Raw genomic sequence first — 23,930 nt, 5'->3', positions numbered from 1 at the left:
CACTAAGTGGTGGGGCCAGCTGTGCACTCAGGGTGCAGAGCCAGCTCTGAGCCCCCATGCTGTGCTGCCACATGCATCCAGATGAGAGTTCGGAGCAAGGGGTGGGCAGAGCAAGGGCAAACGAGAGGGCGGATGGGCAGGGAGTGACTAAGGGGTTTGTAGCATCTCAAGGCTTTACTGCCAGCTTTGTTTCTTTACCTCGGAGCCGTGTGCCTGGGGAGATACTCCTTAAGTATCCACAGGGCACATACTTGAGGTAGGGAGACCCAGGTACCTGGGAAAGACAGTATACCAGGTGGTCAGAGCGAGTGTGGCCAGATCTGGTTGTAGAGTGAGTTTGGTTCGGGGTATGGTGCCTGGTCAGAAAGAGGAGGGTTGGACTGGGCCAGGATGGTAGCTGCTGAGAGAGCTTCCTAGAGGAGGTGAACTTGAACTGGGACACAGGACCTTGTTGTCTCATTCCCCTGGGAGCCTCAGTCTGCAGAGGTGAGATGCTCAGAGCCTTTTGCTCTGGGATCTGCTGTGAGCAGTGCTCTGTAAGGAGAAAGTCTCCATCCTTTCCCCGAGGGATCATCAGCCCACACTGGCAACGTTCAGGGCTTCCTCCCCTCGGTTGGCCTGCGTGCTGCAGTGCCTGGCAGGCCCGGCGTCTGTTGGGGGGGCCCTGTGGACAGGCAGGAGGCAGGGGTGGGAGTGAGGGATGCAGTCTTCGTCGGGGAGCTATTGGTTGTGGTACCTGCCATCTCAGCTTGTGAGGGTCACATGCTTGGGAGGACACCTGCTGTGGTCTAGGCATTGGGGCACCCGAGGTGCCGGCAGGGTCCCATTCAGGCCTGGCCTGGCGGGCAGAGGGAAGTGGGGTAAGTTGGTAGGGAGATAGCTGGGTTTCTAGAGGCAGGTCCTGGCCATCCTCAGCCTTGCTCTGCTCTGGATGGGAGAGTCTCAGAAAATGGTGAGGAAGGTCTTTCCTTTCCCTCCTGGCCTCCCTGAACAGCGGAGAGGAGAGGGTTGGGACAGGCAAGAGACAAGGATCCTTGGGCAGAGGACCTGGGTTTCACCCTGGCTTAGTGAGACCCCCTCCTGTTATCGGAGGGGGTAGAGGGACCCATTCTGTGGGAACAGGCGTTTTCTTGTATCTTTTTCCTATTATGACAGTAAAGTAATATACACTCCTTATAAAAATTTCAAACAGGACACAAATAGACAATATCAGAAGTGACAGTCCCCTGCAGCCTCACTTCCCTGAGACAGCCGTGCCGATGCTGTGTTGTGTGGAATGCGACCCATGCGGCTGAGGGCCCTGACCTTGTGCCCCAGCAAAGGATGTCTGTGCCTGCTGATCCTAGCTCCTCGGGGCTTGGAAGGTTCGGGCTGGAGGCCATACACTTCTCTTTCACCCCACCTCCCAGGATCTGCCTGCCCCAGCTGGGGCCTAGGCCAGGTCTGGGGAGTGACTAAGGCTGGTTGGCCTTTGCAGACACCACATGGTGCCCAGTGTTGCTAGTGAGGATCCAATGCGATTCCAGTTCCTGAGTGTATGGACCTGTCTCCCTGCTTCGGAAGCCTTCACGGTCTGCTTCTATGCCTGGTGCTCTGAGACCACGCGGTGGTAACCCGTTGGCTGGGCCTGTCTTTTTTCGTTGTGCTGCACACTTTCAGGAGTTTCTGTGCTGGTGTTCCTGCCCTTCACTTATGGGAAACTTTCTTGTATTTTTTTCCTTCATATTTTCATCCTATTTGTGTTCTTTGCACATACTCTGTCTTTTTGTTTGTTTGTTTGTTTTAGAGAAGTCATTTTTAAAGATTTTCATTTTTTTTTTTTTACTTTTAGAGACAGAAGAAGGGTGGGGAGAAAAAGAGGTAGAGAAACATCAATATGTGAGAGATACATTGATCAGTTGCCTCTCGCACGCCCCGACTGGGGACCTGGCCCGCAACCCAGGCATGTGCCCGAGACTGGAAATCAAACTGTTAACCTTTCAGTTTGCAGGCTGGCACTCAGTCCACTGAGCCACACCAGCCAGGGCTTTAGAGAAGATTTATGTGTACAGAAAAATGAGTGGAAAGTGCAGAGAGCTCCCCCCATGGACTCCTTAAATCCCCCGTTTCCTCTGTTATTAACATCCTGTGTGAGTGTGGTACATTTGTTACAACTGATGAGCCAGTATCGATACATTATCACTAACTGGAGCTTATAGTTCACAATAGAGTTCACTCGTCCCGTTTTATTGTCTATGGGTTACAACAAATATATAGTGATATGTAACTATTGTGATAGTATCATACAGAACAGTTTCATTGCCCTAAAATACCCTGGGAGTTGTTGGTTTTCAGGTTGCTCGGCTTTTGTCTTATTCTGTGGGTGGGAGGTGAGCCTCCCAAGCCCCTTGCACATGGGCAGACTCTGCTCTCCTGTTGGGCTGTCCAGTTATTTGGCTCTGGACTTCCTTGGGTTGACCCCTGATAATCACCTCATCTTTGTCCTTCTACATTCTGGAGATTAAAAGGAGGCCTTTTGACAAGTTCCCCAGTTTACCCTGGGACACATCCTCTGAAATCTTTATTTCGGCTCTCACGTGCCCGGGAGGCTACACGTCGTGCTGGTGGGCGAGCGGGGCCTGACTCTCCCTTGCCCCTCTTTCCAGCTGTCCCTGGCCCCTCCTTTAGGCCTGGTGCCACTACGTTCAGAACCTTTCTTGTCTAGTCTCCACAGACTCTCTCCAGTCACATCTGTGGAGGCGGGCATCGTGTGCCCTGGGTGAGGGGCTGGGAAGGGAAGGGCCGGAGGTGTTCAGGTGCCCCACACAGACGCTGTACAGTGCGGCCAGCCCCTCCTTCCTGGGCCTTCCCCTGGAGTCTGAGTGGTTGGGGAGGACGATTTGGGAAGCAGAGGAAGGAAGAGCCCCTTGCACGCTCCTCCCCTGTAGGGCAGGCTCCACCCACCCTGGCCATGTGTATTAGGGGTCTTTTGGGGAGTGTGTATCGGGAAGAACAAGGGCTTTGGGGTGATACCGACCTGGCCCCTCCCCGCCCCTCTCCGCCCCTCTCCTCGCTGGCAGCTTGTTCTCGGAGGAGTGACTGCCTCTGAGCCTCGGCCTCCTGACCTGTGAAATCGGGCTAGGGTCTCGGACCTCCTGGGCCTGATGCCAGCTGTGGGTGAGAGGGAGGTGAGGAGCCCTGAGCTCCGTTGTAATGCACAGCAGATGCTCCTAAGACTCAAGCGCTCCTTTCCTTCCCTGAGTCTCCTGCTTGAGGCCCCTTTATGCCCTCTCGTCGGCTCCTCCATCTTGCTGGGCTGTTGCTGGTCAGGGCTGGGGTGAGTCAGCGCCTGGGTGAGGTGTGTGTACGTGCACTAGTGTTCCTGTGTTCCTGGCCCCGGGCCTCTGGGTGAGCTGTTCTTTCCTGGGCTCACTGGTGGCTCGGAGCAGAGCTTTGGCTGGGACTGGCCAGGGGAGATGATGTGAACAGGGAAAAATGTGGGCAGGTCTGTCTGTGTGAGGGGACTAGAGATGTAAGAGCCCTTCCCAGACCCAGCCTCACCCCTCTGAGCCTCAGAGTTTCAGTTTAGGGATGAGGTTGTGGGGGCGGGGCGAGGGGGCGGGGATCCAGGGAAGGTGCTGGGGTGGGAGGGGGCTATGGTATGGTAACTCTTGCCCTGCCTTGTAGCACCACGGAGCTTCCCCTACTCAGGATGTGGTTTTCTCCACCAGGGAAAACTTGGATAGTTTCTCAGCTATGCTGTGGCCTGGAAGGCAGGGCCTGTGTGCTGGAGCAGGAGCCTGTGGGCAGAGGCCGTCATGGCCCCCGAAGCGAGGAGGGGCCCTCTGAGGTGGTGGGCACTGGTGGGGGCCCTGTGTCTGTGCCCAGAGCTCCGCCCCATCCCCTCTCTCGCCCCGGTCTCCTCACAGGTGGTACACGCTTCACTCCAAGCCCGGCAAGAAGGAGAAGGAACGCGGGGAGATCCAAGTCACCATCCAGTTCACTCGTAACAACTTGAGCGCCAGCATGTTTGACCTGTCCATGAAGGACAAGCCACGGTCCCCCTTTAGCAAGATCAAGGACAAGATGAAGGGCAAGAAGAAGTATGACCTGGAATCCGCTTCTGCCATCCTCCCAAGCAGTGCCCTGGAGGATCCCGAGCTGGGCAACCTGGGCAGGATGGGCAAAGCCAAAGGCTTCTTCCTCCGCAACAAGCTGCGCAAGTCATCCCTGACCCAGTCCAACACGTCGCTTGGCTCCGACAGCACGCTGTCCTCGGCCAGCGGGAGCCTGGCCTACCAGGGCCCCGGAGCCGAACTGCTCACCCGTTCCCCGAGCCGCAGCAGCTGGCTGTCCACCGAAGGGGGTGAGCGACAGGGGCTGCACCTGCTGCGGAGGGTGGGCTCTCCCCTCAAGGGAGCAGGGGAGGCCCTAGGCAAGGGAACGGGGCTGATCTTCCTCCTGCTAACCCTGCATGTGCTTCCTTTTCAGGCAGGGACTCGGCACAGTCCCCCAAGTTGTTCACCCACAAAAGGACCTACAGCGACGAGGCTGGCCAGATGCGGGCAGCTCCTCCCCGTGCCGTCCTCGACCTTCAGGGCCACCTCGACGCTTCCACCCGCTCTTCTCTCTGCGTCAATGGGAGCCACATCTACAATGAGGAGCCCCAAGGCCCCTTGCGGCACCGCAGCTCCATCTCGGGCCCATTCCTACCCTCTGGCTCCCGGCCCTCTGAGGAGGGACCTCGGCCTGCAGATGACTCTTGGGGCAGAGGCAGCCGCAGCGCCAGCAGCTCCGAGGCACTGCCTGGACAGGAGGAGCTGAGCACTCAGGCCAAGGGGCTGGCCCCTGGAGCCGGCCACTCTGCAGAGGAGGAGGGGGCCCGGCTCCCAGAAGGGAAGCCGGTGCAGGTCGCCACACCCATGGTGGCCTCCTCTGAGGCTGTGGCAGAGAAGGAGGGAGCCCGGAAGGAGGAGCGGAAGCCCCGGATGGGCCTCTTCCACCATCACCATCAGGGGCTGAGTCGGAGCGAGTTGGGGCGTCGAGGTTCTCTGGGGGAAAAAGGAGGTCCCACCCTGGGCGCCTCCCCCCATCATTCCTCCAGTGGGGAGGAAAAGGTCAAGAGTGGTTGGTTTGGCTTGAGGGAAGCCAAGGAATCAACTCAGAAACCCAGGTATGTCCTTGGCAAGACAAGCTTTCCCCCTCAGGGAGGATGCTGGGGTGTTTGCAGCCTGGATCCCAGGGCCCGGAGGACGGAGCCCATGACGTGGCCCTCGGGCAGTGTGCTGGGGCCCTGGCTCTGTATGGCTGAGTGGTGCGCTCCCTAAGCCAAGGCTCTTTGTCTGCACTTGGGGGTAGGCGAGTCTCAAGGGCACAGTGCTGTGAGAGCCCAGTGGATTGAGGAGTACAGCTCTCCAACGGTGGGCCTTGCTTCATAAGTTGGCATGCTCATACCCTGAGGGAGGGGGAGGAGCAGGAGAAAAGCAGGAAGACCATTTGTATGAATTCTTTGTTTCTTATCCTCTACCTCTTGTCCTCTGGCATCAAAGTAAGGATAAGCCCTGGCAGGTAAAGAGGTGGGGACTGGAGGCTACACCTCAGACTTCCCCGAGCTGGCCCGGCTGGTTCTTGATCTCTTCCCTCTGACAGGGAAGTCCAGTAACTGATTGCCCCCACCTCTTTCCCCATACACCCCACCTCTAGTTGTTCCCCTGTTCTGGCAAGAGGCTGGGGGCAGCTCCCCTGAAATCTGTAACCTACCCTCTGTCCTGGGAGGCCCTTGGCTTCTGGCCCTCTCTGGGTCCCTTGGTCTTGAGGCCTGGCAAGTGCTGAGTATTGCGCTCTGTTTTGAATGTGCTTAGTCCCACCCAAAGGAGGGATGCAGGAGTCCTTTAGCTCAGAGCCCTGGACAGAGCTTGGAAGAAGGTTCTGGTACCAATCAGGATCATGCAACCAGTTCCAAAATGGGGATGTCCTACAATGCAACTCAGTTCTGACACTGTGTTCTCAGAGACAGCATCAGATTCCACAGGTACAGGGCTCAGCCCTACAGGACAGCCCTCCCCCTCCTCACCACTTCAGCTGCCAGTCGGAAGTCAGTGCTTCTGGCCGGCCAGCTGTGCGTAGGAGCCTTCAACAGCTCCCTCCTTAGGTTTGATTAATTTGCTAGAGTGGCTCACAGAACTCAGAGGAATAGTTCACAATACTTACTAGATCACAGGTTCGATACAAAAGGCTATAGCTCAGGAACAGCCCGACTGAAGAGCTGTGTAGGGCGTGGTACGGGGTGGCGCACAGAGCTCCTGTGCCCTCTCCGGGCGCAGCCACTTTCCCCAGGTCTCCAAGTGCTCCCCAACCGGATGCTCTCCCAGGCCTTCCAGGCTTTTTGGAGGCTTTGTTACTTGGGTGTGCGTGATCACATCATTGGCCATTGGTGATTGATTCAACCTCCAACTTCTCCCCAGCCAGAAATTTTGGGGTGGGACTGAAAGTTCTAACCCTCTGTTCCCCATTGGTTCCCTTGGCAACCAGCCTCTATCCCATTAGATGCTTTCCCAAAGACATTTCCCAAAGTCACCAACATAAACCCAGTTGTGCTGAAAGGGGTTTGTTGCTATTATCACTCAGGAGATTTCAAGAGTTTTGGAAGCTGTGACCCAGAGGCTGTGGGTGAAGAACACGTATATGTGAGGAATATACACTCGGGCATCTGAATGACCAGATATGTACTTAATTCAAACCACAGTATCACAGCCCCTCACCACCACTCTGGCCCCTTTGCCTTTTTCTAATTCTGAGCCTTGGAAGGCTATTGAATAATTGTCCAGCAGGGCCCAGGGTGGGGCTTCGGGCCCAGGCCAAAGATGTGTGTGTTCCCCATTCTCCGAGGCTAGAGGCCAGCCCTGGATGGGAGTATCCATGGCAACCCTAGTCAGTGTGGCCAGGGCAACCATTTCTGTTCTCTTAGCAGGCCTGCCCCCCGCCTTCACGGATTTAGGGGAGCAGGTGGGGTGGGGAGCCTGAGCATGGCATGGTGCGTGAAGGGTCAAATGATAAGGGTAGAAGGAAGGTCCCTAAAACCTCTTCCCAGCAAAGGAGAAGACCCCCGAACTCCTTGTCCTTCCCTTTCCCCGTGAAATTCTGAGTCTACTGAGAGGAATGGGGAGAGAGATGCAAGGCCTTTCCCTGTGTGGGCCCTGGCCAGCTGGTGGCCTCATAGACAGGCGTGTGGGGGTAGATCAGCCTCTGGGTGATGCCACTCTTTGCTTCCCCTTGGTCCCTGCTGCCCAGCCCCTACCCACCAGCGTCCAGGGGACAGCTGGTGACCTATGGCCTAGAGGAAGATCAGGAAGGAAGGGATGGGCCCAGGTAAGCTCAGGAAGAGAGGGAGGTGGCAGAGACCTGGATAGGGCAGTTGCTGGGAGCAGCAGGGGACCTGGGTCAGAAAGGCCCAGACCATGGGGTTAGTGTTGTCATCTGTGGGACGTCTCAGGACCGTTGCTGGGGCAGGACAGATGCTGGGGGACAGCTCTCTGTGAAGTCATTCCTAGGCGCTTGCCCAAGCTTTGGGCTTAGACCCCTGCAGGCCATGGCTCTGGTGATGCTGGGGCTGTCCCTGCTCCTGTGCACAGCCTCCGTTTTCCTGCTCCTGTTTCTTCGTGTCTCCTAATGGCCTTTTAGGGTCCAGAGAAGTTGGGTTACTGAAGGACGTAAGGAAGCTGAGGTGTTTGTTCTTCTTGTATTTGAATTCTGAGTGTGCTTTCAGCTGGTTGGAGGGCACGTGGGCATCCCTGCCCTCCTGAGGGCCCATCTGTGGGGCCAGACTCTGTGGCCTTGCATCCAGGCAGGGTGGGAAGGGCTTTTGTTTGGGTAAAGTGGCTTGTCCTGGAGAGGCGTGACACCTGGCCATTGAGCTCCATCAGCATCACCCTGGGCCTGTGTGCCTGGAGGAGATAGGAAGCCAGGCCTGGAAAAAATGACTGTTGGTGCTTACCCAGAAGGCTTGCCTAGGGCATGTGAGGAGAATATGAGAGGTGTGCTGACTCACTCACTGCAGGAAGCTGCAGGTTAGACACCTGGAACCGGACTGACTGAATGTAGTTGCAGCATCCCCAGCTGGGGCTGGGGAGCCTGTCCATAGGCCCAGAGGTTTGGGGTGCCTCTGCCCTGGGGCTGCAATTGCAGGTTGCTGGGTGCTTTTTGCTGGGAAGGGCAGCGGCGCCCTCTAGTGCTCCCAGGTGACACTAGTGCCCCACAGAGAGGCCAGAAGCAGTGCATGCTGGCCCCATAGTATCCAGAAAAAAGCTGCTGCTGTGCTGTTGGAGAAGGCGTGGCTGGAAGAGAGGGCACAAAGGTATGAAGGGCCGAAAAGATTGTCCTCCTGTTCCTCCTGACCTAGCCCTTGTCTGCCAGGTCCTGGGTCCTGTGGCTGCTACACTAGGCCCTGATCAGTGTGTGTATGTGTGTTGTGTGTGGAGGGGAGCGTGTTGGTAGTGGACACCACGACCCCCCTGGGCCAGTGGACACATCCCTACTCACCAGTCCTGCTGTGAGCCGTCTATTTTGAGCTGCAGGGCTGGCTACTTAGTGTGGGTTTAGGACTGATAAGACCATGGGTGTTAGCTCTGCCAGTGCCACAGTGGATTGTTTTGTGTCTGTCCCTCCCTTTCTAATTCTTTTAGAGCAGCAGCTCCCCAAGGGCAAGCCACTCTGTCTCCTCCCCCTCCGCCATCACACTGGCCATAGAACTCTGTGCACAGCTGGGGAACAAGTGGTGAGCACGAACGCAGTTTTAACTGGGGGAGTGTAGTGTGACACAGGCAAGTGTACTGTGGCCTTTCACGGTCTCTGCCTCTGCCCCAGCCCCAGCCCCACACGAGGGGTGGTGAACAAAGTCCCCACGAGCCCAGCGTGTGCATTGGCCACCGAAAGAGCCTACATTCTCAGCAGAGTGAATGAATAAGCGCTGTGTGCCCAGGGACTTAGTGTGTGGCCGCACATCCTGTTTGTACCTGTTTTTCTGGTATAGTTAATAGTGTCCCTTTACCATATACAGAATGTTCTGGTTTGGAAGGTAAATTATATGGTTTCCCTACTTAGAGCTCACAAGGCCCCACTATGTTACCTCATTGTGGCCAGACAATGGGAGAGGATGTGTCCAGTCTCCTGGACACGTTTCCTGGCCATCCGGGCACATCTCAGAGCGACGGCAGCAGATCATGCCTTGGGAGAGGTGGTTGAAGGGCACATTGGCTGACTTTGGCCTTTCGGGGACTGCCCCGTGGAGAGCCTTTGCAAATCCACATGCTGTCTCTGGGACCCATGCGTGGAAATAGCAAGGACACGGAGCTCATCTCAGCCTAAGGAAGGGCTGTCCACCAGTGGGTTCTGGCCTCCAGTAGCCCAGCAGTGGGGCGAGTTGCCCAGTGACAAGCAGTGTTCTGGGAGATGGGGCTGTTGGAGTGAACAGGTGACTCCTGCATTAAAGGGCGGGTTCAACCCACTGTCACAGGTTCCTGCAGGCCCTGAAGTTTTATTTCTATACCTTGAAGGGGGAGAGCCATTTGGATTCCTGCTTTCTTTCCCCAGCTTTCGGTCCTAAAAGAGAAGATGAACCAGCCTATGTTGAAGCCCCCACTGCTTGGGGTCGGGGGGTGACAGGATGCTAGGCTGGTGAGGCGGGTTCTGGGACGCAGGTGTCTCTGTCTGTCTTCAGAGCGTGACCTGCAAAGCTAAGGACACATGGGAACGTGTCTCTGATCTGTGCCAGGCGGAATGGTAGAGAGGGGGTGTTTTAAAGTGAGAACCTTCAGAATGTGCATCTCATGGAGCAAGGGTGAGAGAGGCATGGGGGAGCAGTTTGTTGCTGGGTAGGAGGGATGGACAGGATGCTCTTAGAGGGAGCTCATCCAGCCTTGGGGAGCCTGCTGGCTCGGCGGCGCCTGGAGCTCCTTACCCTAGGGAGAGCCGTTCCCTGGTTCCATACCAACCGGTTTGTGTGTACCTCTGGGGAGCCAGTGAGGCTGGCCAGCCTAGCCTGGGGCCCCAGCCTACTTCCCTGCCGCTCTGCTGCCCTGTGGTGCTGACTGCCAACCAGGTTGCTGCAAAACCGCGAGGGTGAGTGGGGCCGGGCCAGGGCTGAACTTGGTGCTAGTTAATGTTGATGGTGCTCTCTTCCCCCAGGCCCCTTCAGCCACAAAGGAAGCAGGAAAGAGGTGGCTCAGAGTACCCACCCTTGTGCCTAGGAGCTGAGGCCTGCGGGCAGGGTTGGCTGTATCTGGCGTGGGAGCTGCAGTGGCTCAGGGGGCACCTCTGGGCAGGGTCCTGACCCATATAGTGGTGGTACACTGCTCTCCTTGGTGCCCAAGGTAGGCATTTGTGCCTTGGCCCTGGGGTCTGCCTGAAATGAAGGGAAGGGATGTTTGAAGGTGTTGGACTCTGGGCCCAGTATTCTCCTTTTTTTGCTGTCATCACCATGTCGTGACCCTAGAGGTGGAGTGACGCTGGAAAGCCCAGATAGGGTGGGAATTGGCAGGGGCTTTTTTACCTCCTCTCCCTCCATCTCTGTTATTATAGGGCAAAAATAGGGTCAGGAGAGTCTCTGGAAGCTGGATTCTTAAGAGAAACCCAGGGAATAGGGACCTGGGCATGTCTTGCCTATGAGGCTGGGCTCCCAGACTTGCAGACTCTTGGGAAGCCCACCTTTGGTGCTGGTTGAACCTACTCCTTCCCATCTCCTGCCCCTGCTGTTTGCAGGCACACTGGCCCTGCCTCTGCCCAGCTCTGTGTGGGGCCCGCTCTGTCCGGGGCCCCGGTTCTTGGAAGAATCCTGGTAAGCTGCAGACTTCTTGGCCTCTTTCTCCAAATGCTCTTCTGTCCCCACCTGCAGCCCTAGAGGGCTGAGTGGTGAGGCCTGACTTCTGCCACCTCGTGGGCCACCCTCCAGATTTCCCTGTGAGAAGCAGCAGCTTGAGTGGAGAGGGTGGATGCCTGGGAGTTCCCCACAGTGCTTCCACGTGGGCAGGGGTCTTAGGGCTTAGAGCGGGGCTGGGGGCTGCGGCTCAGACGGTAGGCGAGGGCACAGAAATCTGGGTCTGACGTGTGGGGTCAGTTGCAAGGCAGCCGCAGGCCATAGGCAGGTTGCTGCGGATCGGGGCACCGAGCCCTGTCTGTCCTTCTGGACTTGTGCCCATGTGCTGACAGTACCCCGTGGAAGCTCAGAGCTCCAGTGTATGAGTCTGCCCCTGCCCACACCCCTACAGTCAGCTAGCTGCACGCTGTAGACAAGGTGCAAGGGCAGGGGATGTGCTCTCCCAGAGAGGACCCCGAAGGGGGCAGCTGCAGGCCAGCAAATGTTCTCCGGTGCTTTGGGAGTGCAGGTTCACTGCCGTGGCATGGATTTCCCAGGGGAGCCAGGGATCTGTTTGGGGGACTCTGGGGGCATGCCTGCTGACTTCCAGTTGCTGCTGCTGCCTCTGGTCCTAGCCTTTTGTCCTAGCCTTTGTCTCCCCAGCAGGGCTGCTTTCAAGGCTGACCTGTGGGTGTCACTGGTGAGGGGCACTGTCTGCCTGGTGCCAGTCCCTGGGGATGCCTGACAGTAGATGTCCTCGGCAGTGTCTTGCTGTCCTCCTTGGACAGTTATGTACTGACACCTTGTCATGACTGACGGCAGCCCGTCATCACCTCCTTTTTCGGCGAGGGGTCAGGAGAAGCCAGTCACGTCTCTGTTGGTGCTGGCTCTTCCAGCTAGACAGCTAGGCTGGCCTTTCTCTGGTGTCTGTCCCCTTCAAGCCACTGGTATTTTCTTTCCTCTCTCAGTCCTTGAGACAATGTAAGGCACTTTCTGATTGGTTCATCAGGCGTAGTTCAGGTGTCGAGTGGTATTTTCAGGTTGGGATCTTACCTATAAAATGGGATTACCACTTCCCAGGGATGGTGTGAAGATCAAATGAACTCTATGCAGCAACTTCCTCCTTGGGTGGGGCCCAGTGTATGCTACGTGCTGGGTCTTCCCTCTGTCCCCTGGCCCACACGTGTGCCTGAAGCCTGAACCCAGCTGTGCGGCACGTGGCACCTCCTCCAGAGGCAGGTGGGGGGCAGGGGGCGTGGTGTTCACCAGGGGCGTTTCCAGTCTTGGCATTAACCAGGAGGCTCACGATTTTGTCTCCCTCCACAGCCTGGACGTGTCTCCTCAGGTAGAACCTGACCCAGCTGCTCTTCCTCACCACCTCCCCTGCTCCCCCCGTGCTACGGCCCCCCCCACTCCTGCTCCCACCGCTGCTCCCATGCTAAGCACTAACCTTTTTGCAGCCGCCTCCCCTGCTGCTGCCACTGCTGCCGCCACCGCCACCACTGCTGCCACCACCGCAGCCCCTGAAGCCACCCCGTCTGGATTCTCGGGTCTCACCAACCCGTTCCTCACCTCCTTGCAGAGCAACCCTTTCTTCGAGGAACTCATAGCCGACATAGCACTAAATTCTCCTTCACCTGCTCCCTCTCTCCCCAGTGCCTCGAGGGCCAGCCCCATCCCCCCGGCCTCCTCTGGGAAAGCCCTGCCTGAGTGGGACGACACCTTCAACGTCTTTGCTGCCAGCAGGCTGCGTCCAGAGGCCAGGAGCGAGATCCTGGCCCCTGCAGGAGTGGGGCTGGAGGCGACTGGGCTGCAAGACCCAGACCCCGGGGCCATGACAATGGAGGCAGCTGAGCCCCGGGAGGACCCTGGGGGAGGAGGAAGAGGTGGGAGCAGCGTGTGGCTAGAGCCCAGGGTTCCTCTGGACTTGGGACTGGACCACCAGAACTTGAGTGCCACCGACCTGGGCCCTCTTGGGTCTGTAGGGACTGGCCTGCCCTCCACCACATCAGCCTTGATGCACCCACGAGCCTCAGACTCCGGAGCAGACAGGGAACCGACGGCCCCAGGAGGGGAAGCAGGGCAGAGTCCAGCAGGCAGTGCAACACCTGTGTTTAGCTCCCCAGAAGTGATTGGTGTGTGGGAGAGGCTGCCCGGCCCAGACGATGCCCCCGAGGGCCAGGACGAGGAAGCCTCCAGAGGCAAGAGCCAGCTTTTGCAGGAGCTCGATACAGTTGACAGTTCCTGGCCTTGGGACGTGGTCACCCTTTCTCCTGCAGCTGAGATGTCCTCACCAATCGCACGGGGAGAGTCTGATGAACTGCCTCCTCTTCAGGTGAAGCCAGAGTCACCAGAACCTGTGAGCTCCATGGGGCACCGGGGGCTTCCCCAACTGGAGCTGGAGCCAGAGCCCAGATCTGAGTGGATGTTGGATGAGGCGCAGCAGCCTGGCACACCGCCTCCCAAGCCACCCCACCTCTTCATACCCTCAGATTACCAGGACGACGAGGAGGAGGGGGCCACAGTGGGGCTAGGTGGCAGGGAGGCAGAGACAGGAGAAGAAGGCGCCTTCCCAGAAGCACTGGGTGCTGGTCCCCGGGAGGCCAGTGAGGACGGCAAGAAGCCGGGCTCAGAGTCTGACAGCTGTTCTTCCGGAACCCTGCTGGATGAGCCCAGCCTGGAAGAGCCAGTGGAGGGTGGCAGCCCTCCTGTGTCTGGGCCCAGCTTACCTCTGCCCACCAGCTGCCCTGAGGGTCCTGCCCCCACACCCTCTTACTCAGAGAGCATAGCTTTTCGGAGCCAGCAGATCTGGGGGGCTCTGGAGAGAGGGGAAGGCCCTGAGGCTTCTGAGGCCCAGAGCCGGGAACCAGCAGGAGAGGAGCTTGGGCCCCTGCCGGGCAGCTCCCAACAGCCTGACCCGTGGGCCTTGGAGGAGGACGCCTTGAACTCCTTTTTGTGTCAGGGGAGCAGAGATCCCCCCAGCCTCCCTTCCACATCCCCTCCAGAGTCCAGGGAATCTTCCATTCACTCTGGACCAGAAGAGCTGCCCACGCCCCCAGAACCTGCCTTCCCACCGCCCCTCCTCCCTCCCCGGGCCGGCCACTGCCATGGGGGGCCCAGTTCTCCGAGCTCTCCTTTGCCTGGAGCCTGGCCCCTGGCCTCTTTCTCCCCGCTCCCTGGGGAGCCAGCCTCCCCCCTTGGGGGCTCCCCAACCCCACTTGGGGAGGACCACGCTGCAGCCACCCCAGCCTCCCCGCTTGTGCTTCTGCCCTTGGAGACACGACCAGCTGAGGAGCCACAGCCCAGTGCCAGGTGAGCGGCCACCCCAAGAGCACTCTCCAGGAGGTGGGTGGGGGGTGGGGTGGGTGGAAGTGGCAGGCAGTGCAGCTCCAGGGCTGAGGCGTTCACCATCCAGCCTCAGCACCCCTGGGGGTGGAGGAGGGGCTTGTTCACCCAGGCAGGACAAGGGAGGCTTTGAAGACAGGAGCTTTCTGTGGTACCAGCTCTGAAACCTCCTCCTTTTTGCGACCAGCAGGTGCCCCCATACACCAGGACTTTGGGGGTGACAACACTGATGAAATGGGAGGGGGATGAGGAATGGGGTGGGGAGAGGTAATATAGATCAGCAGGAGAAGGGGATGAGAGTGAGGCCACTCAGCTGCTAGGGCCTGGGGGCAGTGAAGCTTGTCAGATGCCCCTGATCCCTCAGATGTCCCCCTTCCCTCCCGTCCTCAGTGACAGTCCTCTGCCACAGGCCCCAGGGTGAGAGGCCCAGCAGGGCCGCAGGCCGAGGCAGCAGGCCGAGAGCCGAAGGACAGGGAGGACTGGTACTGAGGTCAGAGAGGAAAGCAGAGACACCACTGAAGGAGGAAAAATAGAGTGCTTCCCACATCTGTGGCCCCCGGAAGAAAGGGTCCCTGGCCTCGCAGGTGGTTCCCTGGTTTGTGTTTGTGCTTTCAGGGTGCTCCCCATGCACTCAGGATGGTGTCGAGTCAACAGTGGCTGCTTGTGTAGCCATGGTCACTGCGGCATTAATCTGTTTTGAAGGAATTAGGAGGCTGTGACCTCACCGGGTGGCTGATGAGGGGTGACCAAGTCACCAGGGAGTGATAGGGGGTGATTTAGCAGGGGCAGCAAAGTCCAGAGGGGTGCAGCCCTCCAAGAGGCTGAGTGAAGAACTGAGGGGAGCAGAGGTGGCTGCTGCCTCTGATGAGCGGAGCACCTGGAGTGAGGGGGCGGGGGGGGCAGGAGAGGCTCCTGCCCTGGCTCCGTGAGCCCCAGCCCCTTGCTCCTGCGTCCAGCCCTCCACACTCACCGAGCACCTGCTGTGTGTCAGACACTTGGCAGGGCGAAAGAGGCCGCCCCCCTGTATTTCCAAGGGGTTCCAGTCCAGTGGGGAAGACAGCAGTGAACCCTGAAAGGAAGGCCCGGGGGTCAGGTGGGTGGATGAGAGGGGCTGGGAGGCGGTCTGGGTTGCCCCGTCTGCTGATGCAGGCGAGGTGGTGAGGCCACCCCCAGGGGTGTGGGAGAGGAGGCGGTCACAGCTCCCCAGAGTCCTCAGCTGGCCCTGCTGTAGTCCAGCAGCACTTCTAATTACACTCACCACTGCTAAGAAGTTTTATTCTCTCAGAGTTGACTTCATGTCTGTACTTGGCATGTTCCTTACATCATGAAGTGGATGGGGCATATGAAGCTGTCCTTCCTTCTCAGATGGGGTCATGGAGTCCATGAGAGCTCCACAGTCCAGGGTCATTCAGAAGCAGGGGGCCATCAGAAGGGGACCCCAGAACTTCTGGCCCTCCTTCAGGTGTCTGTATGCCTCCCTGGTGCCCCCCTCCAGGCCCCCACCCCCAGCCCAGCACAGGCTTCAGGTGGTAGCAGAGCTGCTGTCACACCCCCTTCCTGAGCAGGGACTCCCAGGGCGGAAGGACAGACTGAGATACGTTCTTTTCCCTACTGCCTGCCCCCGCCTGGGCTCTCTGCCCCCCTTTCCCGCCTGTGAGCCTGAGTCCATGGCCCTCTCCTGAGGAACCTTTGGGTTGCCGGCGGATCCCAGAGGAGGGTCACCCCTAGTCAGCCTGGGAGCATCAGGAAGGTTTCCTGGAGGAAGTAGCCTTGCATAACTGAAACTTGAGTGGAAGTTAGCAGGCCCACAGGCAAAGGGGCAGCATTCCAGATGGAAGAACAGTTTTTGTAAGAGCCCAAAGGTGAGAGAGAGCCAGTTTCCCTGCTGAAGTGTAGGGGGACGCAGGGAAGAGCAGGCGTGGAGGGTGACATGCCTGGGATGGACCCCAAGTGGAGTAAGCCAGCCTGAACTATCTGCATGGGTCTGGAGCTCAGGTCAAGGGTCTGGGCTAGAGATCGCTGTGAGGAGGTGAAGGGGAGAGAACCCCACGCAGACTCTCAGTTAAGGCTGAGAGAGGCCATTAGAAGTTGGGAAACCAGAGGAAGGCTTGGGGGAAAACCGGCAGGGGGAGCAGCCTGAAGGAAGGAGTGGTCCAAGAGTCAGTCCCACAGAGAGGTCAGGAAGGCAAGGAATGGCCTCAGCGGGGGCCCTTGGGATGGGCTGGAGGGGGCTGACATCCTGTCCTGTGGGTGCAGCAGTCAGTGAAGGTGAGAACTCACAGGGACAGAATGGGGTCCTTGTGCTCTGGAGAGGCTGCGTGGGAAGGGGGACGCTGTGGGGATGACTGAGGGCAGTGGCCAGGCAGACACAAGGTTACAGGAGTGTTTTTCTCGGGTCAGTGTAAATGCTGAGGGGAAGCAACCAGTGGGGAGGGGTGGGCAACCAAGTGTCCCAGTTTGCCCAGCTCTTTCCTGGGTTTAGCACTGAAAGTCCCATGTCCTGGGAATCCCCACAGTTCTGGGGAAATTGGGAAACTGGGAGGGTTGGTCACCCACCTCAACCAGAGAGAGGTTGAGAAGGGGAGGGAAGGAAGATGGGTGACAGGAGTGGCTCTGGCAAAGACGGGGTATAGGTGCAGAGGAGTCTGTGGGAGGCATCTGCTGTCCCTGTGAAGGGGTGAGGTCCTCTGAGGGAGTGACGGAGGAGGGGTTGGTGGTGGGGTGCTGAGGAATGCTGGCAACAGCTGCCCTGAGGCTTGGCTACATGGGGCCAGCCACCTTCTCTGTCCAGCAGACCTGTGGCCCCACCTTTTTCTATGCTTCCCACCTCACCCCATAACGCATCTCCCATCTGTCTCCACAGTCCCCACCCTGTGAAGCCCCTCAGTGCTGCCCCTGCGGAGGGCAGCCCCGACAGGAAGCAGCCCCGCTCCAGTCTGAGCACAGCCCTGAGCAGTGGGCTGGAGAAGCTCAAGACAGTGACATCTGGCAGCATTCAGCCTGTGGCTCTGGCCTCCCAGATTAGCCAGACTGTGGACACCAAGAGGCTGAAGGTGAGGCCTAGCAGGATGCCACGGGAGATCAGACCAGATGTGTGGTGCTGTGGAGAGAGATCAGGTGTCCTGAGGTCAGAAACAGGGTGCTGGGCAGGGTGGAGCAAGGAGCAGACCTGGTCTCACACCCAGGGCCCTGAAGCCATTAGGTTGCCTCTGGCATTGGACACAGAGGCAGCTCCAGGAGACTGGGGTGTTGGAGGGCAGGCGGGCAGGCAGGCCTGCGGGTGTCCTGCTCACTTTTGTTCCATCTGACCTCAGGATTCCAGTGTGCTGGACCAGTCGGCCAAGTACTACCATCTGACCCACGACGAGCTCATCAGCCTGCTCCTGCAGCGGGAGCGGGAGCTGAGCCAGCGGGACGAGCATGTGCAGGAGCTGGAGAGCTACATTGACCGGCTGCTGGTGCGGATCATGGAGACCTCGCCCACACTGCTGCAGATCCCCCCTGACCCCCCCAAGTAGCCCTCTTCAACCGCCCCCCGCCGCTCTGGGAGAGTTGGCATGGACCCACTGCTCAAACAGGGCTCACACCCTCCCTACTCCTGCTGAGCTCACCCTCACCGGGGTGCAGGGTGCAGTCTGTCCTCTGCTGTCGCCCCTTGCTCCCCCTCCCTCCTGCCTCAGCTGGGGCTGCTGGAAGGAGGGCCTTTGGACTCCCACTGGAGGTGGATCTTACCCACCTATTTTCATATCCTTTAGCTTTAGGGAGCTCCAGAAATTGGAAAGAATTTAGAGAAGGAGCGGGGGTGAGCTGCAATTTGATGAGGTATCTGGGACATACTTTATTACCCCACAGGGATGGTCAGCCATTTCTTCCCCAGCTAAAGCCTTGTCCTCTAAATCTCTCTCCAGCTCCTGGAGGGCTCCTAGTATTATAGGGCTGTGGCAGGGACGAAGCTGCCCATGTCTGTGAGTTATGGGTAACCAGGCACCTACTCTTCAGCCTCACATCCCGGAGAGCAAGGAGACTGTCTGGTCTAGCGTCATGTCTGCGGTGTCCTGAGTCTCTCTGTCTCCAGCTATTTGTGGAGCAAATGCAGTGTGGATGGAGGGAGATGATGTGCATTCTCTAGACCACTCCATGCGCTCCTCTTCTGACCTTTCTGTGAGTGTCATGTGTGCATGTGTGGAGAGCTGGGGCAGGTGTGGGGAGACTACCTCCTCACCTACCTGTGTGGGCCCCTCCAGGCTTTGGGGCTTTGGGTTTATGTTTGAGGATCAAGCCTCCATCCTGGTTCTTGTTGCCTGTTCAGATGTCAAAACTCTGCTGCTACAGGGTTTGAACTTTGGGAAACTGATTAAAATGTGCCTTTTGCGGGTGGGGTCATGAGCCTCTGATTGTAGACCCAGCCCCCTGTTTAGTGCCCGCCTCCTTCCCTGTTGAGTGCAGGTGGCTCCCTCTGGCAGGACCCTAGAAACAGAAATGGAGGATGGGGCAGCCCTGCTGTGTGCTCTGCCCTCCCCTAGAGTTAATCTCAGCTAAGGGTCTGGCCAAGCTGCTGCTCCCTAAACCTACCTGCTGTCTTCTCTTACTCCCTCAGTACCAATTGAGGGGAAGGCTTGAGGGAGGGGAAAAAAACAACATTCTAGAAGTGGGAGGTCCCACTCTGCCTATACTTAGGGAAAAGCCTTTGTTGTCCTCCCATCCATCCACCACCTGCTGTCCCAGCCTGCCCCTTCTGCCCCATGGCCCTGATTGGCTTGGCTGCAGTGCACTTTGAAACGGAGTATCTGTCCTTTGACCCAGCCCTGGGTTGCTTGCAGAAAAACAGCAGGTTTCTCCACGGCATCTGTTGGGGACTTTTGGTGGTTTGGGGCACCCTGCCGTGGCAAAGTTGTGGGGTGAGGTGAGACCTCCTCTGGGATCGTCTCTTTTTCATGAGCTTGTGGGGTCACTCTCTGGGATCACTCAGAAAGCCTGGGAAGGAGATTGGCTCTGGGAGGGATGTCTTCTGCCAGGATGAAGCACCGGAGCCCCACATATGGGGGAAAGCCCCCGTAACATTATCTACCTTAAGAAATACTCATCAAAGCTGAGGAAATTGTCCACAGGTATCTAGGACTTTGGTCATGTGTTTTGGACATCATTGGGGGTTGGATGGGTATCTCATCTGGGGGAATGGGGTCACTCCTCTATTAGGTGTCCCTCTGTCCTCTATTCAGTCCCAGCCCTGACACTGACCTTCCACTCATCCTTGATTATGGGCCTCCAGAACACCCAGGTCAGGGATGTCTTTAGAAGAGTTTGGAGTTGAAGCCCAAGGTTCTGGCTGGGTGTTTTTGCTCCTGGCCACGAGTTGGAAGAGTGCTGCAGGTGGGATGGGCAGGGAGCGGGCACAGTTCTGCTTTGCTGTTTGTCTTCCTAGTTGTAACTCCTGTTTATAAAGAGCTTGTTCTTCATGTTTCAAGCACTTTACAAAGAATAAAAAGTTCACAGACTGCAGGTGGCTTTGCTGTGTTTCTGGTTTGATCAGTATGTGCAGCATGCTTCCTGGTGGAAAAGGCAGGTGATGGACTCTTGGATGACACTGTCCCTGTCCTAACATCAGGGCAGGGGCACACTACTGCCCAGTGGTGGCCAGGACTCAGTCTTTTCTCACTCCCAGGACACCACATAATACTGAGTACTGTGGGGAGTATAGAGGATAGAAGACTTGATTCCTACTCTCAAGCCACTTAGTCTAGTAGGAAAAGGTAAGATACAAACAGAAGGTACAAATGGTTCATGGCTAGCTAGAGTCTCTCTCTAGCTTTAGAGAAAGTCTGTTTTCTTGTGTTTCAGCCATTGGAGGATGAGGAAGAACTTACTGCTACAGACCATGCATTGTTCAGAAAATGCCAGGCAGGCAAGAGACAACTGTGCACCTCACCACAAGACTAAGGAGACCCAAAGTAGTATTCCCTAGGGTCAAAACCAAATATTTCTACTGCCCTCTTGTATGAAACAGGTAGCTCCCCCCTTCTTCCCCCAGCGTGTCCATTATCCCTGCTGGTGTGTTGCCCTACATTCTGCAGTACTCTCCCTAAAGCCTGTGTAGTGCTTGATAAACCCCACTGAACTCCACTCCCAGTTTTCTGTCTGCCTAGGAATCCTTGGCAAAAGAAAGTGGAGGCTGCTAAAGTTCCTAAACAGCGCTCCCGCCCCGCCCCCCCCCCACCCACTGCGGGCTTAGCAGTGAATCAAGAAGTTACAACTCCTGCCCTATGGACCTTACAGTAGGAAAGACATACTCAAAACCATAACTATAAACACAAGGGCTGCAAAACTTCTGGGTGCTATAGGAGCATGTAGTGGGTTTTTGTGAAAGTAGGGCGATGGATTGGGAAACAAAATGTTTAGGCTGAGGCTATAAAGGGAGCTAGCATCGGGTGAAGATAAAAAGTTTTCTGAGTACAAAATGTTTGCAGGTCAGGGGCCGGGAAAGCACAGCATATTTCAGGAACTGTCAGTATGGCTGTAGAGCACAAGGAGAGGCAGAGTGGAAAAGAAGAAACTGCATGAATATTCTGCAGTGCAACTTCCTGTAGAAAGCCTTTGGAGATTAACCCTCCTCTGCCTGGAATTGGCCATCTGATCCTGGGCTGTACCCGCTTGGGCTCTTCCGGGCTGCACCTCTGGGAGCGAAGTTCACCGCAGCAACTCAAACTCCTAGGGGCAGGTAACCATAACCAGCGAGGGGGGTACTCTATGACTCTCTTAGTCCAGATCTTAAAAGTCGTACATAACACAGTTTTTCTGGACTGCAAAACTGGCAGCCTGGGAACCAAATCCAGGTCTGCGTCGGTGCAACTCTGCAGTCTAGAGGTGTGGAGCATCGTGACAAGGAAAACTACACTCCCCACAACGCCTTGCGCCTCCTGTTCGCTGCGGTTGCTTGTGGCCAATCGGAAGAGGTAGCTGTGGCGGGGGCCGAGGAGGGACATTTTAAAAGGGCCGGAGATTGCGGGCGTCAGTGGCCATGGCGGATACCGCGACTACAGCATCGGCAGCAGCGGCAAGTGCCGCTAGCACCTCGAGCGATGCACCTCCTTTCCAGTTGGGCAAACCCCGCTTCCAGCAGGTGAGGACCGGGTTGTGGTCTGAGGGTCAGCGGGTGACACATGGAGGACGAGCGAACTCCTCTTCAAAAATCCTCTCTAGCCCTAGGGTCTCCGACCCTCGGCCACCCAGAAGCCTGCAGCCGCGGCATCGGGACCTCGGCCACAGCTGCTCCTTTTTCATTGGTCAGCAGGGTAGGCGAGGACTCCCACTTTGGCTCCCTATTGGCCTTCGGCGCCGTCGCTCCGCGGCTGCCCGCGCCCTCCAGCCTTTCCCTCCGGAGGTGCTCTGTGATTGGCCGTTACCGCCGCGGCCCGGGGTTGCGGCCACGGGTCCCAGCGGTTTCTGCAGGGGCGCTTTGGTCTGTGCAGCTGCCCACTCAGGGCGGAAAGTTCGAGTATGCCCTGGATGAGAAGTTGCTGCGGCCGAGATGCCTTCTGACTTTTTCCCCGGCTGGAGACTGATAGTCTTTCCGAGTTTCTGGAGGAGCCTCTGGGCAGCACCTGTGCCCCGCAGTCACGCTCCCAGCCTTCCACACTAACTGGGTCCGCTGTACGCGACGGGTCAGGGCCATGAGCCGAGGTGTGCTTGCGGCCTATTGACTCCGGTCCCCTTTAGTGGGTGATTCGCTGACGCAGCGAGTCAGCCGGCTGGTTCTCTGCCTGGGATGGAGCGAGGACTTGCAGGGAGAGCTGGGTGGATGCGGGGAAACGCTGTGTCATCTGCTGGGCAGGCGGCCGCTGGGAGGGTCTATGTCCCCGGGAGCGTGCACCAGCCTCCTTCCCTGTGACCTCGGCAGAGTCTCCGTACCCGAGCCCAGGCTCTGCCAAACGCTTGGCTCTGTCCGACCTTCTCAGGCTCTTTGGGGCACCGTGACGGTGGTCCTTTTCTTCCGGGACCCCCGGCAGGGCGTCACTAACTCATTCTTGGTCTCGGAGATAGGGATGGAACCTGCAGCCAGGCTAAAGGTTGTGAGGGGCTGTTCCCACCGCTCGGGCAGCCGCATTTGCTCGGGCCCTGGTTCCCTCGAACCTCGGTTGCACCGAGGAAATGGGCTTTATTAGGAAAAGGGCAGAGAGACTTTGCTGAGTGAAACTGGGGTGGGGGCTGCGGAGGTGGACAGAAAAATCTGTGGGGAGAAAGGAAATGTACAAAGGTCCGTGCGGTGGGGTTTTTGTTTTTGTTGTTTTTGGTGGTGGTACAGAAACTGGTTCCAGCAAGGTGGTACACGGAGCTTCGCTGATAATTAAGGACCTGTGTTCCTGAGCCTTCTGAGAAAATGTCACTACTGTTTTAAAATAGAATTTTAATTCCTTTAAAAAAAATAAACCATCTCAGCATGTAGGTGTCTAAGGTAACACGGGTGTCTTCCTGCCAGTGTAGGGTGCCACCAAGGGCGAGACTCCCAGGAGTGCTGCTGCCTGCACTTGAGTGACCCCTCCTTTGGCTGTCCCCCTTTCCTGGCCCTCTGCAGTGGTCAGGTCTTAGGTCCACCTCTTCCCTTCTTCCTCTGTGACATTACCCAGTAGTGGGACCAGGGTACTGACTCCCTCCTGCCCACCTCTTTGGCCACTCCCAGTGGGATGATTATCTCAGCCTGCCCTATGGTCCTCTGATATGTCTCTGTTTGGCCACTTGGTCTCCTTAACCCCTGTGTGCACCTTTTGAGTGAAAGGGCTGATTTTTGCCCTTCTGTTGTCTCCATTTAACCCTGACATGGGGCTAGACACATAGTAATGTGTTGAATAAAGATCTGTGGGATGTATTTTCTCTGGTACCTGTCCTGGGGCATTCAGTCACAAAACAGACATTTATCAGGAACTTCCAAGTGGACTGAGCCCTTTGCTGTGAACACTGCTGGAGCCATAAATAAACATTTGAGAGTACTCTGTTCCGGCAGCCATTGCTGGTATCTCTTTTTGGCACTGCTCTGGAACGCAGTAACAGTATTTGCTTTTGAAGTGCCCTTCCTCCAGCATAGTGACCTGCATGAAGTACAGCCCACGTGACTTATCCCTGTTAAGGAACTCCTCTTTACCCCCCAAACCTGTTCCGTACCAATTGCTTCTAGCTGTGCAAGCAAGAACCTACCACCCAGTTGACTCCTAAAAAACCTGGAGTCCCATGTATATTTCCCTTCCTCTCTCTCACTTTCTAAATACAACCAGAGGTCCAGTGTTCTCATCTCTTAAACAACAATCAAATACACCCGTCTCCACTGCTAGAATCCTAGATCAGGCCCCCATTGTCTATCTCCTGAATCCCCATGGAAGCCTCCTAACAGGTCTTGCCACTACCATTTTCAACCTTCTCTCTTCTTCGTGGCAGAATCCCAATGCAGGTCTGATTAAGTGCCGCCGCCCCCCCGCCTCCCCCAAACTTAAACACCCTCCAATGGCTTCCTCTACTTCTGAAATAAAGAACTCACTTTTTAAGGGGCCCCCAAAGCCTATAAGACCCACCCCTGCTGAGCTCTTCTTCCTTGACTGGAACCCCCACCCACCCTTCAAACCCTCTCTTCACCACATTGGCTGCTTTCAGCCCCCTGAACCCTGATTGATTCATAGTCCAGGGTCCATTCCCAGAGACATCCTCTCAGTCCCCAGCGAGTCTCACCACTTTTTGCAAGAGTGGGTGCCGGGGTCTTTCCTTATTCCCTGGA

The 23,930-nt window shown here is 57.1% G+C and overlaps 2 protein-coding genes across 5 annotated transcripts in view; both read left to right on the top strand.

The window, feature by feature from the left end:
* Nucleotides 1-19,672, top strand: part of RAB11FIP5 (RAB11 family interacting protein 5) — a 35,858-nt gene extending 16,186 nt beyond the window's left edge. The window contains exons 2-6 of one of the 2 annotated variants that reach the window (XM_045827446.1): nt 3,909-4,345; nt 4,471-5,152; nt 12,155-14,140; nt 17,037-17,226; nt 17,488-19,672. In XM_045827446.1, coding sequence (XP_045683402.1) covers nt 3,909-4,345; nt 4,471-5,152; nt 12,155-14,140; nt 17,037-17,226; nt 17,488-17,691 — 3,499 coding nt within the window. In that variant the 3' untranslated portion in view covers nt 17,692-19,672. The remainder of the gene's footprint in view (nt 1-3,908; nt 4,346-4,470; nt 5,153-12,154; nt 14,141-17,036; nt 17,227-17,487) is intronic. The other variant, XM_045827447.1, reaches the window with a different exon arrangement.
* Nucleotides 19,673-20,834: 1,162 nt separating this feature from the next.
* SFXN5 (sideroflexin 5) overlaps nt 20,835-23,930 on the top strand; it is a 102,943-nt gene continuing 99,847 nt past the window's right edge. The window contains exon 1 of one of the 3 annotated variants that reach the window (XM_045827625.1): nt 20,835-21,290. In XM_045827625.1, the coding sequence (XP_045683581.1) occupies nt 21,189-21,290 (102 nt within the window). In that variant the 5' untranslated portion in view covers nt 20,835-21,188. The remainder of the gene's footprint in view (nt 21,291-23,930) is intronic. The other 2 variants (XM_045827624.1, XM_045827623.1) reach the window with 2 other exon arrangements.

Source organism: Phyllostomus hastatus, unplaced genomic scaffold (genome assembly GCF_019186645.2).
Source record: "Phyllostomus hastatus isolate PE091 unplaced genomic scaffold, TTU_PhHast_1.1 phas_scaffold_78, whole genome shotgun sequence".
Classification (NCBI taxonomy): Eukaryota; Metazoa; Chordata; class Mammalia; order Chiroptera; family Phyllostomidae; genus Phyllostomus; species Phyllostomus hastatus.
The sequence above is the reverse complement of the archived record's forward strand: the minus strand, read 5'-3'. Positions and strand labels throughout refer to the sequence as shown.